At 51.5% G+C, this 12,914-nt stretch overlaps 4 protein-coding genes across 4 annotated transcripts; 2 read left to right on the top strand and 2 right to left on the bottom strand.

The window, feature by feature from the left end:
• Window positions 1-837: 837 nt before the first annotated feature.
• PHYSODRAFT_333414 (hypothetical protein) lies at window positions 838-1,449 on the bottom strand (the record flags this gene model as incomplete). Its single annotated transcript, XM_009530598.1, has 2 exons — window positions 838-1,068; window positions 1,147-1,449. The coding sequence occupies 2 exons, from the start codon at window positions 1,447-1,449 to the stop codon at window positions 838-840; spliced, it is 534 nt and encodes a 177-aa protein (XP_009528893.1).
• An 837-nt stretch (window positions 1,450-2,286) lies between these two features.
• PHYSODRAFT_506954 (hypothetical protein) lies at window positions 2,287-2,646 on the bottom strand (the record flags this gene model as incomplete). Its single annotated transcript, XM_009530597.1, has 1 exon — window positions 2,287-2,646. A coding segment is annotated over one exon (360 nt), but the record flags the coding sequence as incomplete, so codon positions are not given.
• Window positions 2,647-6,604: 3,958 nt separating this feature from the next.
• Window positions 6,605-7,227, top strand: PHYSODRAFT_286254 (hypothetical protein; the record flags this gene model as incomplete). The annotated part of the gene is given in 2 exon segments (XM_009530596.1): window positions 6,605-6,750; window positions 6,765-7,227. A coding segment is annotated over 1 exon segment (190 nt), but the record flags the coding sequence as incomplete, so codon positions are not given.
• A 3,791-nt stretch (window positions 7,228-11,018) lies between these two features.
• PHYSODRAFT_249163 (hypothetical protein) lies at window positions 11,019-11,522 on the top strand (the record flags this gene model as incomplete). The annotated part of the gene is made up of 1 exon (XM_009530595.1): window positions 11,019-11,522. The coding sequence occupies one exon, from the start codon at window positions 11,019-11,021 to the stop codon at window positions 11,520-11,522; it is 504 nt and encodes a 167-aa protein (XP_009528890.1).
• Between the last annotated feature and the right edge of the window lie 1,392 nt (window positions 11,523-12,914).

Here is a 12,914-nt window from a genome sequence, read left to right as displayed (position 1 = left end):
TAATAAAATATCTGATAATCTCGAGCTTCTAGGCCTGTACTATAACATAAAGTCCGGACTTTAATAGGGCGAGAACGGTATTCAAACAACAAAAGAAAATAGTCGGACTACTCCTATCCATATAGTACGCAGCAACTCATCTCTTTCGCAGCGAAACCAAATGCGGTAGCCATCTACTACCACCGGAATCCTTGCAATGATCACCAGCGCTACTTATTCGCTTAAGGTTTCTTGTACAAAATACGTGTCTGATAAACGTACCAGATGTCCAATTCTCTTTTTTGAAAGCTTTCTGAAGTTCTTTATAGAGAATATCTAGTATGTAGTAGTTTTCGATTTTATGTGGCTTTTGGCCATTAAAATCCTGGTGGTGATCATACCTTGTTCTTATCGGTGTCTCGTTCTGCTGGTGATCCCTGGGGGTTCTTTCCGATACTCTGTCCTATACTAGATGTCCGGATCCGTCCGTCTAATGTATAGAGAACATCTGCACGACAACCAACCCGAAGAATTTACGAATTTACACTACGAAGTACTGCGTAGGAAGGAAGTACTTAAATGTAACCATAATTTTACTGTATGTTTACCTGACACCTCTTGATGCTAAAATGATGAAAACCCGAACAGGCGTCACACTTAGAAGTAAGGAAAAACTACAGCATCGTATGGATAAAAAGCTGGGAATTCTTCGGCAAATATCAAATTCGCGACTTGACTGAATAGTGTTAGCTACTTCTAACCCCTTCTAGCCGCTGCCGCTGCCAGTGCCTTCACCTTCTTCGTGGGCTTGTAGAACTGGTTGAACTGGTGCGCGATAATCGCGGCGGGGTCGGATTTCTAGTCGGTCGACAGCTTGAACACTGAGCTGAAGACGTACTTCGGATTCATCCGTTCGTCGATCCACTGCTTAAACTGCTGGACCTGCAGCGCCTTCGCCAGCGATTCCGTTTCCTTAACCCCCTTGGCAGTTTGCTGGATCTTCGCCAGCTTCTCGTCGCCGTAGGCCTTTCTGAATATGTTGGACATGGTGGCTTCGTTACCCGGGTTCCGGCGGTTGAACGGCTCCGCCTAGGTGAGCCAGATCTCCAGCTTGGGGCTGGTAAGAAGGTTGTATCCAGCCTTGTCGAGCTTCAGTAGACGGAATACGTCGTCCGTGGACTCGCCCTTCTTGAGCCAGCCGTCGATCGTCTTGGAGGTGACCTTGGGTCCAGAGAGGGACCAAATGTAGTTGGACACAGTTTCGAGTCCGGGGAGATACAACCGGTCTTCGTCGCTTGCGTCATCTTCGTTCTCGTTCTCGACACCCCTCAGAAGCCTCGCGCCGGTAGTGTCGCCTCGGTGTGCGCCCAAAGCAACCACACCCTTGCGACCATACGTGGGGGTCGAGTCTGCATTACCAGTCGACAGCAGGGTGGCCACAACCGTCAACGCAACTAAGCGAAGACGCATAATGATTCAGTTTGATAGTCGCTTGGCCGCCCACTGGCGATTGGAGAGGAAGTTGCGGAATGAACAGGAAGTGAGCGCACCACGCGTTGGTGCCTGCAATTCTCGGGCAAAAAGCAAATCGGACGCATCCTTGCACGACTGCCGTAGGACCATATGGTGCAAAGGTGATAAAAACGATCACACTCTCCAAATAGTTATACAGTAATCTGCCCGAGTAAGGAACGCCTGATAAATATAAAGACGCAGAATATATAAATTGATGTTAAGTTGAGTATACTTTTCCAATGTACTGATTTAGTTATTTCAAAATGAACTGAAGAGCAGCTTTACCTACGAGTCCGGGATGATGCCAACAGTGGCGTATGGTCGAAGCACTAACCTTTGACCAGGCATCCACGCACCACAACAGCGCTGTCAAATGGGTGGAGTGGGGGAGGAGGTGGGCTTGTGGAGCGAGGTGCAAAAGCAAAAGTGCGAGTCTACCACTACGGTACATGTAGTTTGAAGTCTAGTAAGATCGCTAAATGCGCCCCATTTTTCAAACGAGGGTGGAGAGCTGATGATTGGCACTGGATTTTTCACCTCAGTACCTTCCACATCCCCCTATCGCCACATCGACTGGAAAATAATATTAAATATGTGAGGCTATTCGTTGTACACCCGTTCCTTATTCGGGCAGAATTGTGTAGTATATTCGAAGTACGAGATTGACCAGACAAATCTAAAAAAGGCTGGAAGAAGAAAAAGTTGATTAACTAGATAGTGGACATGCGGTTTCGCTAGGTACGGTAAGCCATGGTAATATCTACTTGGACAACTCAATTATGGCCGCGGAATTTAAATTCGACAACCCTGTTGGGGTAAACTAATTGGTTTGGGTGCATCAAACCCAAGTCGCTGAAGCACCGAGTTTATTGCATCACCGTCCAGTTTCAGCTCTTCAGAATGCAGGAACATGTATTGACAATGTCGGTGAAATGAGCTCATCAAACCTTGAGTGCTTGGTTGCTCTGTTGCTGCTTCCTCAAAATGGATATCGTTGCGTAGACGCCATGTAGCATGGAACACAATTGCTGTATGAACTCTCCATAGTAGCAAAATGGTTTTATGTTGTTGCTTCCAATCTGCTTTGATGTCCCGTGGCTGCGGAAAAAGCAGTAGCCTCCAGCTTAACGCGGCGTGGAACGTCTTGCTCCATCGCGCCGACAGTGACAAATCTAAAAAAGGCTGGTAGGGCTTAGAGACCAACTAAGCTTTCCAAACATGGAAAACATGTCTGAACCAAGATTTAAGGCCGTTTCACCCCATCCAATCCGAAAACATGGGCTATACATTGTCTAAAAAACGCTCACATAGCACCTACCATTTTAAAAGACCCAACTTTTTGCTGCATTATAAGAAGCACTATTGCTATCTGATGGCAAAGCCGCCTCTTAGCTCAGACTTGCGGTATGTTCAACATTAAAATAAACATGAACACACGAAAAGATGAAATATGCATCACGGCGAAGGTTTCTGCGTACATGTATTCCCCCTTAGTTTCCGGGTCCGTCACGCAACAACAATTTCACTGGCCTAAAATACGCACTTGGAAGGGTCCCGCAGGGCCCGACTATATAAAATATTTGGCCCCGCGCTGCAAGTAGTGCAGCGAGCTCCGCGAGCGCAACGGGTGCGCCCTATCATTTCTAAATCCCCCAATACCCTGACGCGCCTACTCAGCGTCGCGCTGAGCCCTAGTCTCATCAGATATTACTATTTTTTCACGAAGTTAACCTACCTGCTTCATAAAATAGTGGCATTATCACCAACCCAGCACGTACTAAGTTCAGTCATTTTTAGTGCGTAAGGACTTAGATAGCGAAACGTTTAGTGTGGAGCACGTGCTGACTGTACAGCTCTCAAACAGAGAGTAACTACTCTCTATTTGAACTGTATTTGTGTGGCTTGGTTCCCCCTTTTCAAGAATAAAATGCCAGTCACACATGTATTACAAGCTAGGAAATTGCCTGTAGACTCATCTTGACTCGAGACGTCTCGTTTTCTGTCCGATGGAATCCAAGGATCAAACTGCTGTTTGCAAGTGAATCCGATCGGGGATCTGTCGGGGATGGAGCTGAACCAATCATCATGAGGAAGTCAAAACATACGGTTCACATGTCAACTAATTACTGTACTTAGTAGACTCTCGTTACGGCACAGATAACTACGACAACACGATATTGATACGGCGCAGATAACTCGCTATGGCACATATAATCACTTTATGTACGGGCACACACCAGTACGGCGCAGATATCCCGTCTGGATCTCTACATTTTCAGAGAACCTTAGTAGCGTCTTGATGGCTGCGGCCAACCTGAGCGTGCATACATCTAGTGTCCATCTGCGACGATATCTATGTCTGCATATACTGGTATATTTTATCGCGACAGAGCTCTGCACTCCCCGACTTCTGTAGTAGAAAAGCTAGCGCAACGGCCTGGATCGCCTCCGCGAATACATGCACCGCACTGCCCTGCTTTGCAGGCATCCCACGCAGGCATACAGCCGCAATACATGCGGCTACGCGGCCTCGCAACCGCTCACTACTGCGCCCAATTAATGCTAGTATTGCTTTGCGTTTGCAGGTAATGCATCAAACGCATACCAAAGATGCTTATCTTTTTGACAGGCAAGACGAAGCCCGGGTAGCCTTAAGGCTTCCGTCTGACAGAGCTGTTAGGCAGCACTGAGGCTTCTGGCGTGGCGCAAGGAGGAACGCGTGGGTGCTGGGAGACCGCCTCCGCTACACGTGCGTCGAGCGCAAGGAGATGGGAGATGCAGCTCTATCAGTTTTCGAGAAGAAATACATTTACTACTAGAGTCTGCATGGCTCATTATGCTGCCTACACACAAACGCAACAGCCCTCCTCTCTCCCCCCGCCCTACCGCAGCTTCTAGCCTCGCAACCGTGCCGCAACAGCACGCTTCCTCGCACCGACGAGCTACCTGCAGCGCGATATCCGGAATGACAAAATCAACGGCGGATAGATGACACGAGGCGGTCCCCAGAAAATTGCCGACGATGTGCCGTCACCTCTGTGACCTGGGGTTTGTATCGGATGCTGATTGGTGGATGACTTGGATACGGCGCGGCTGTACCCGTGTGACATGGATGGCGATTGTGGGAGAGAAGTGATTTCTCGGGATGAATCCAGCGTCTGACCGCAGATGGGCCCAACTGGCTGGAAGTGTGAATCCTGGGAGTGCACGCCCAGAATTTCAGAGAACACTCAGTCCAGCCGCGGACTTTCCCTTACGATGAGTGCCTAAAGACTGGCGGAAAGTGTCTCTGGAGTACGTATCCCAGAGTACACCTCATCTTGCTGTGGCTCAGAGTGCCCCAGAGGGTCAAACTACCCTGAGAATCAACCCACTACCGCCGTGATCATGCGCAGGAGGCCGCTCAACCCGCTAAAAGTGTGGCTTTGTGGAGATGCACGCAGGCCTGCAATGTAGCAGACTTGTTACCCATAGTGCTGCACGGAAACCCAGAGTGTCGCACGATGACCCAGAGTTCACCTCCCTGAGTACAGGTGACCCAGAGTTCCAAGATGATTCTCTGGGTTTGGATCAAGAATCCAGACTCTCCATACTGAATTAAAGTGTTTCCCAAGCCAACATCCAAGAATCCCTACAGTTCCCCAAGATTCTTCGGAATTCCCGGGATTTCAGAAGATGACCCTGAGTGTCACCTGATTTTCAGGGATTCGAGTCAGTTCGAAGCCAGTCTGCAATCAAAACGATGCGTGACCTTGAAGAACCGTCATGGATGCACAGACTGGATACTTTCGAGGAGTCGAGAGGGAGTCCTGCATCATACTAAACCAAGTCTAAGGACCCACTATTGGCACTTTCGACGCCGTGCGACAATGGATTCGCAAGCCGATCGCAAGTTTGGACCGCTGATCCCAAGGTATACTCAAGACAAGACATTTTGACCCCAAGCATAGTGAACAGAAGATATTTGCCCGAAGAAGAGAGAGAGAGAGAGAGAGAGAGAGAGAGAGAGAGAGAGAGAGAGAGAGAGAGAGAGAAGTAGCTGATAAAAACCAAACAGAGTTCCTTTTACCCTGTACTGCGCAAGTGACTTCGGCCAAGCCTGCCGACGGAAATCCGGAGGACCCGAGACTACGACCGCGGGACGCTAAGGGCACATCAACGGCGAAGGACAGCCGTCTGTGTGGGCTCCATCAAACTCAAGTCCAGTTAGGTGGTGACCAGCGACGGCCTTGAGCTTCCTGGGGTGATCCATCTATTCCATATCCTAGTTGGGTCACTTGCTGTGCTCGTGGTAGCCCATTTCATATTATTCCAGAGGGTATTCTGGGGTGCTAGGTAGTCGCCTCCAGGATTTTTGTATTGACGGCTTGTGTGAAGGGAAGGTAACTGATAGTGATCGTATTTTCCTCCTTTATTGGAGGTGGTGCGCGTTTGGGTTAGTCTCAGGGGAACTAGGCCCCTGAATTTCAGATTCGAGTGAGCCTAGTCTGTGTGACCCACGGTCCAAGGGTCCAAAAGAATAAGTGACGGCTAGTTGTAGTGTTTGTATACTCTGTATTTGTTGGTTTTATCGAGCTAGGAGGGCATTGGGTAAGGCGTCTTCTGAGTTCCAAGTCCCAGAGTTGACTGAAATCCTGGACCCTGAATTAGTGATATTCTGGGTTCCAGGGGATCTGATTCTCTGGGTTTGCCTTTTGGTGTGGAGGTGCGTTCTGAAGTAGACGTGCGCTCCCGCACTTCTTTGAAGCTACATTTTCAACCGGTGGAGTGCCGTTCCGTCGAAGACAAACGAGCCGACAGGGATTACACAAGGTACCCACGCCAACCAAGGAGTGTGATTCTCAGGGTTTAAAGCTTTGCGGCTGCGAATCTCTGGGTCTATCTTCTTGCTGTTGACTCTCAAGTCGATTCTCTGGGTCTACCCCTGGGGAACAGTCTTGGGCTGCGCTATACGAACCCCCCTGGGCGACAAAGGTTTCATCGGCCTCGCCTCATAGAGAGCGTATTTAAGTGGATCGACACAGTGAGAAGTTATATACGCCGTAGGCTTACGGCGCATATAACTTCTTTTCGTCCTGTTGTAGTTATCTGTGCTGTAACGACTGCGGTACTTAGAGCCTGTTCGCGATGTACTAGAGATGGAGATGATGCTTGATCTCCACCTACAGTTCGTTCGCTATGTATCCATCTCCAGACAAATTTTAAGCCAATCACAGGACAGATATGGGATGGCTCCCCTCCCCACTTGAGAAAATGCCGACTCGCCTCACCAGTGCGGCCACGCGTGCGGCACATGCCGCTGACCAAGGCTCTTCGGTTCCTGCGCCCCCCGCACGTCATGACGAAACGCCAGCGTCCGAGCCCCTCGTCTCGCTGACACCACCTGCCGGTGATGAAGGTCTGCTGCTAGAAGGCGCCGAGACTGCGTCCACATCTGTTCCGCTAGCTCAAGTATCAGTGGCGATGTCTGCTACGCCAGAGCCTACTCCCGCTCCATCTCGCATGCTCGAGGGTCTGCAAGCCTCGGCCGCACCGCAAGCAGCACAGGGCCGACGCAAGTCTCGTCTGAAAGGAGCTTCTAACGTCAAGCCGTCGTTTGCCTGGACACCGAGAGCGGCCGAAGTGCTGTTGCGGCTTCGCTACGATACCATGAGAGATTGGTTTCAGGGAACGAGGAGCCCCAAGCAGCTTACTGCGGCATGGAAAATGCTGCATACAAAGCCACAGCCTGTGCCACGGCGGAGCACGCAGCGAGGACAATTGCATCTTCGTCTCCCATGTTGTGCCTGGCCCTGTAAATCTCTAGGTAGATCCGCCCCTCTCCACCTCAAAGAGCTGGAGACGAATTCACAGTGCCATCTTTAGTTGTCTTGTTATGTGCTACCTACTTTGACCAATCCGGTCACACTTTTGGTTTTCGTCTCCATCTCCAGCTACGTAGCGAACAGGCTCTTAGTACACATACCTAGGTACAGTACATGAATACAGTACAGGCTGTATAACAAAAAGTACCCATGTACAGACGAACCCCCCAGTAGTGGCACCTGGTTATTCGCTTACCCCGATCAAGTCGATAGCTGATTTTGTCTATATAACAGTACTTTTGTAAGGGTGGACACATTTCCCTTTAAAATCCCATCCGAAACCCGGTGCCACTACTGGGGGGTTCGTCTGTACTTACTTGATGTAACCTACGTGTACAGGAGATGTTGGCATCGGTCCACGCACCCTGACTGCATGCACAAGCCCACGCAACAAATTTATAGTAATTAAGTAAGAGATTCTCCAAGGCCACACCACTTTTAAGCGCGACGAGGGGCAACATTTTTTGTGTCAGAGTACAGTAAACTCCACAAACACGCTTGTACTTCTCTGGACCACCTAAGAAACAACAACTCGTTCCCGACGTCGTATCTCAGCCTGTTCGTGCATCTTATACGCAAGCAGGGCCTTAAAATAAAGCCGGGCTCACGCTGCTCCCCACTGTATTTTTTAAAGCTCAATAACAAGCAATTTGAGCGAAATAACACTAACTTTGAACACGCTCATACGCAGTGAATAAGGTTTTTTTGCGCATCTTCGTCAATATTTGGCGATAATAGACAAAGCGCATACGTGGTCAATTTACACGACTGGGCGATCGTATTCAACGCTTATCTGAACGCTGGCGAGGTAGGGATAGCATCGTACAGGCGCCTAAAGAAGTGAGGTTTTTTACCCTGATAAGTAGATATGTCACGAAAAACATTTAACGCGCTCCAATTTCAACCAATCAAGGTGAGCTCCGAATTAAACCAAGAAGTAAACAGTTGATGGGGGCGAACTATTTTAGATTTTATTGCAACTGTTTTAATGTTACTTTGCCGGCTTCGTAGACAGTGGAATCACATGCAATTGAGCTTGGTATGATTCCTCTCGTGATGTACAGCTTGCTCACGCGAGGTAGCTGGAAATTGTTGTCACCCGCAGCCTTGATGATACACTCCATCACCTTTTGGAGCGTTTCGAAGATTTTGTCCAGCGTTCGACTCGGCAACTGCCCGAACGCAGCTAGTACTACCCCCAATGAGGGCGTCCACCTTGTAGGTAGGCTGTTGATATTGCGCCGACTGGATCGCGGAGAAGACTGAGAGGTCTAAAACATTGAGGTCCGGCGACTTGGGCGGCTGATACTCCATGCGGATATCCCATGGACGTTCTTGCCCGGCTAGTTGAACTGCTGCCCTCGAAGCCGCTGCGTGAGGACTCGCATTGTCGTGCTGCACACGAATTGGCCGACTTCTGCCTCCTGCATGAAATAGAATTAATGTACATGTCGTTAGCTTTAACAATAAACACTCAAATACAAAAATAATGACAAACCTGGCCACTTCGCGCGAATTGCTGGAAATAATTTTGTCACCAAAATATTTTAGTACTCATCCGAAGTCATCGAAACATTTTTAGTCTCCCAGGTACCAGCTAAACGGTTAACCGAAGTCCGTTTTGCTTGTACGCGCTCAACCACAGGCCAAATGCCTATTTTCCATCGAAAAATTTACGGCGGAAAAAATCATAGCGGGGCCTAGCGACTGCCGCCAAGAACATTATTTTACCTATTGTCGTGTAGGAAAACACGAGTTTACGAGTCCTCGCCCTATCAACCGAAGTCTCTAAGACGAGCCCTACCAACAACACACGCCGTCTCCGAAGAGTCGGCGATAGATTGTCGGGATAATAAACCTGAAGACCAGGTCCGATCCCTTATACGGGCTGGACTGTGCCTCCCTGTGTGTTGCGGGTCAGGTAGGTTTACCCTTCGTTAAAATATAAGAGCACCCTTAGCAACGAGCTACGGCTAGGATGCAATGTGTAATTCGTACTTTCGCACTAAACCTCTGTGTTCCCTCAGAAAGGAAGGGTACCAGGCCAATCGAAGCCTCTTACAGGGGCGCCGGGCGAAGCCTCGGCTAGAAGTCAAATACACTGGGGGGGGGGTCCTTGCCTCACACCCAGTCAAACGTACAACTGTACACAGAGGTCTCTAATACCTCCCAATACTCGGCCACCTACTCACTCTTGGCCTTACCAGGATGAACACTCGGTCAATGCACCTTATGCTCACCGGCAGACATACCCCGTGCAGCCGAGTGTATCCAGACCCTACGCTAAGCTTAGCGACTTACCGTAGACGGACTTGACCCTTGTGTGGCTTGGGGGGGGGAATTCTGCTCTGTTTAATGGTTTAGAGGCTGTCGGACCTCTCCTATAGCTAATCCCTAAGGTCTATACAAATATCAAGTGTGGACCGAGCTTTCGAGCTGATCCTACAACCGGACGAAACTTCGTCCTTAATCCGAACTCCTACTGGGCATAAAGTGTACCCACTATGAAACTTCGGAGGCCTCGGCAGGCGGTTTATTTTGACCCGCCGAGACCCTCCTGTCACTCCGTAGTCTCTATCAACCTTCTGGGCACTAAAGCGCGGGGAATGTGACCGACCAATCAAAGCCCTCGGTCAGCCATCACTCGCAAGCTCAAGGCAGTTAGACCTCGGCCGGAACTCGCCCGGCCGCAGTCATTTCCCGATCTCACAGCGGCCCCCAACTCGGCCCGAGCCGTCCCAAGTGGTGAGTGCCGTGTTGCCTTCGTGCCTCTCTGCGCTCCGGCGCCATGCAGTCCTCTGGCGGTCCTGGCAGCGCGCCGCCCTTCACCTTCCCGGACCTCGGTCCAGTCGTCCAGGTGAGTCTTCGTGCGAGGTGCTTGAGTGCTGTGCTTGATCTCTTCATCGCGTCTAACCGTCTTCAACTTGCTGCATCTTGCTGCAGGACACTCAATTGCGTGGCCCCACGGGGCAGGTCATCGACTCGTCGGCGCCGGCCTCGGAGGCTTCGGCGGTGCCAACTCCCGCTTCTGCGTCAGCAAGCGGGGCGTCCCGACGGCCGCAGACTTCGGCTGCAGTTCCTGTAGCTTCAGCGCCATCGTCTGGTGCTGCTGGCAGCGCCGGAGCTGCTCCGTCACCAACTCCCGCCTCTACAGGAGCACGTGGAGTGGCGGGCGGTCTCCAGGCCGCACCATCGGTCGTCGCGCACCATGCTTCGGCTGCAAGCACCGGATAGACCTCGGCTTCGAGTGCAGTGGCTCCGACGTTGCCAACTCCCGCTATGCAGCCCGCTAGCGGGGCTTCGTCGGACCCTGCGTGTACTCAGCTGGTCCCCAGGTCCTCGCCCGACTCCAGTCCTCTGCACGAGCCTTCGGCAAGTGCTGCGCACTTCTGCCGCACCGGTGATCCGCTCTCTGCCACTTCGCGTTAGGCTTCGGGCTCCCTCCGCGTTCTTCTGCGCAGTGGTACGCTGTCGAAGACATCGTCCACCACGAGGTGCAGGCTGCGGTCGAAGAGCTCCGCGAACATTCGGAACGACGCTTCGCAAACTTCGCTTAGCTGATGGTCGGCTTGGTGCGTCACCGATGTGCCAACCGAGCACCCGTACAACATAACCTTCGCTCCGTGTAACCCCAGGGTTCCCCTCTTCGTCCCGCGTGGCATGACTGTTCGTGAAGTCGCGACAGCTATTACGGTCAACCCAGTGCTGGACACTCGCCGTGTTACGGCTCCGTGGGTGCGTGAGTTCACGAACTTTCACGGGCCTCCTTTCGGTCTGCAGGAGGAAGAGCAGCCAGGTGAGGACGATGTCTCGGAAGAGGAGGAGGTCGAGGAGCTGAACGAAGAGATCGATTCTCCGATTGCTGAAGAGTCTTCGGAAGAGGCTCAGGACGAGTCTCGCCGCGCCATGGATGCTCAAGAGACTTCGGACGAAGCTACACAAGCGCTAGGAGCTCAAGATGCAGCAACGGCAACGCAGGACTCGGTTCAAGATCGCGTCGCGGCTTCGGAGGCCCCTGTTGAGGAGGCCCCAGTCAGCGAGACTCCGGTTGACGCGCCACGTTCGCCTCCAAGTGTTGCTGATCAATCTGTCGCGCAAGCCGATGTTTCTCAGGCTGCGCGTCTCCGCGTTTTGGCCAAGGTTGCCTCGTCTTCGGACGCCTAAGCCTCGTTCCAGTTCTCCATTGTTCCTTCATGTCTAGGTCGAGCTAGATCAGGGTATTCAGACAGTTCGTTCGTAGTATAACTAGCTCGCCCATGCAATTCAGTAGTCGTTTGTCCCTCTTCAGCTGTTCTCCATAGTTTCTCATCTCCACCTCGTCAAGTCTTGTCCACTTCAACATACAAATATACAATCTTCTTTCCGCAGTAACATGTTTCGTCTGCTGGGTCAGGCTGTGTAGCCCTGCCGGCAGTTCATCATTGTGAGAGTGGTGCACCTAGTCCTCGTCAGCGACTTGGACCATTTGCAACCTTCGGTCACGTCGTTTCTCGCGTAGATAGTCATACAGCAGTCCGCCACAAGACAGATTCGACGCGGGCTCCCGCGAGGGTTCGTCATAGCCGGCCCACTTCACCTTGAACTCTCGGACGGCTCGCTCAGTGCTCGTCGAGAGACGAATTCGGTCATCCAAGATGGCTTCAACCTCATACTCGCCCGCCAGGTGGTCGGGTGCCCAACTATCCTCCGGGAGTAACTCCTCGTCGAAGTCTAGTCGCGTCTCCTCGGTAACCTCAGCGGCGAGTCGAGTCTTCGGTCGATCGCCAAACTCGTTCACCGCCTTCATCCGAGACACATGCACCACCGGGTAGAACCGATAACCACTCTTGTCAGGCAAATCCAATTCGTACGTATACTCGTCACCCTTCTGCTTGTTGCGGAAGGGACCATGCTGTGGAGAAGTGCTGAATAAGAATTGTTCTCTGAGAAAGGCGGCAGGGCCGATCGACTGGAAGTATGGGAGATCAGCGATCGAGAGACAGGCAGCAAGGATCTGTGGATCAGAGGGAGTTCTTTGGGAGATCTCAAGTGGCCCGATGACGCCGGCGCGTAAGGCAGGACATGTGGCAAGCCGGATTGTGGATGATCGTGCTCGAACCGTGGCGTGATTCGGGGTCAACCCAAGCCCCGATCGACGACAGATCTCGCAGATCTAGGACGGCCGAGGACGGAAGATGATGGATCGGCGGCGTGCGGCAACCGGCACAAGTCGTCGATCGAGAGTTGATCGCCGATCGGGAGGCGATCGTGGGTTGATCGGGGATCGGGGATCGACCACGATGGGATGCACATGGAGAACGAAGTCAGGACAAGAATCCAGTGGTTGTGGAGTTGTAGGATGGTAGATGAGATGGTAGCGGTAGAGAGACACCAGCTAAACATAAATCAGAACGCAATTTGCACAGAAGACCACAAGTACCCTCAACTCGTCAAGTCCCAGGAACTGCATTGGCCTCGGCAAGCGTTGACACTTCGGGTAGTGAACTAGCGGTACGGTTAAGACTGGATCAATACATTGGCCAGCTTGACCTACTCTAGTGATCTTTCTCTCGTGTG

The sequence above is a fragment of the Phytophthora sojae genome (genome assembly GCF_000149755.1).
Source record: "Phytophthora sojae unplaced genomic scaffold PHYSOscaffold_5, whole genome shotgun sequence".
Classification (NCBI taxonomy): domain Eukaryota; phylum Oomycota; class Peronosporomycetes; order Peronosporales; family Peronosporaceae; genus Phytophthora; species Phytophthora sojae.
This window is presented reverse-complemented; position numbering and strand designations above follow the sequence as displayed.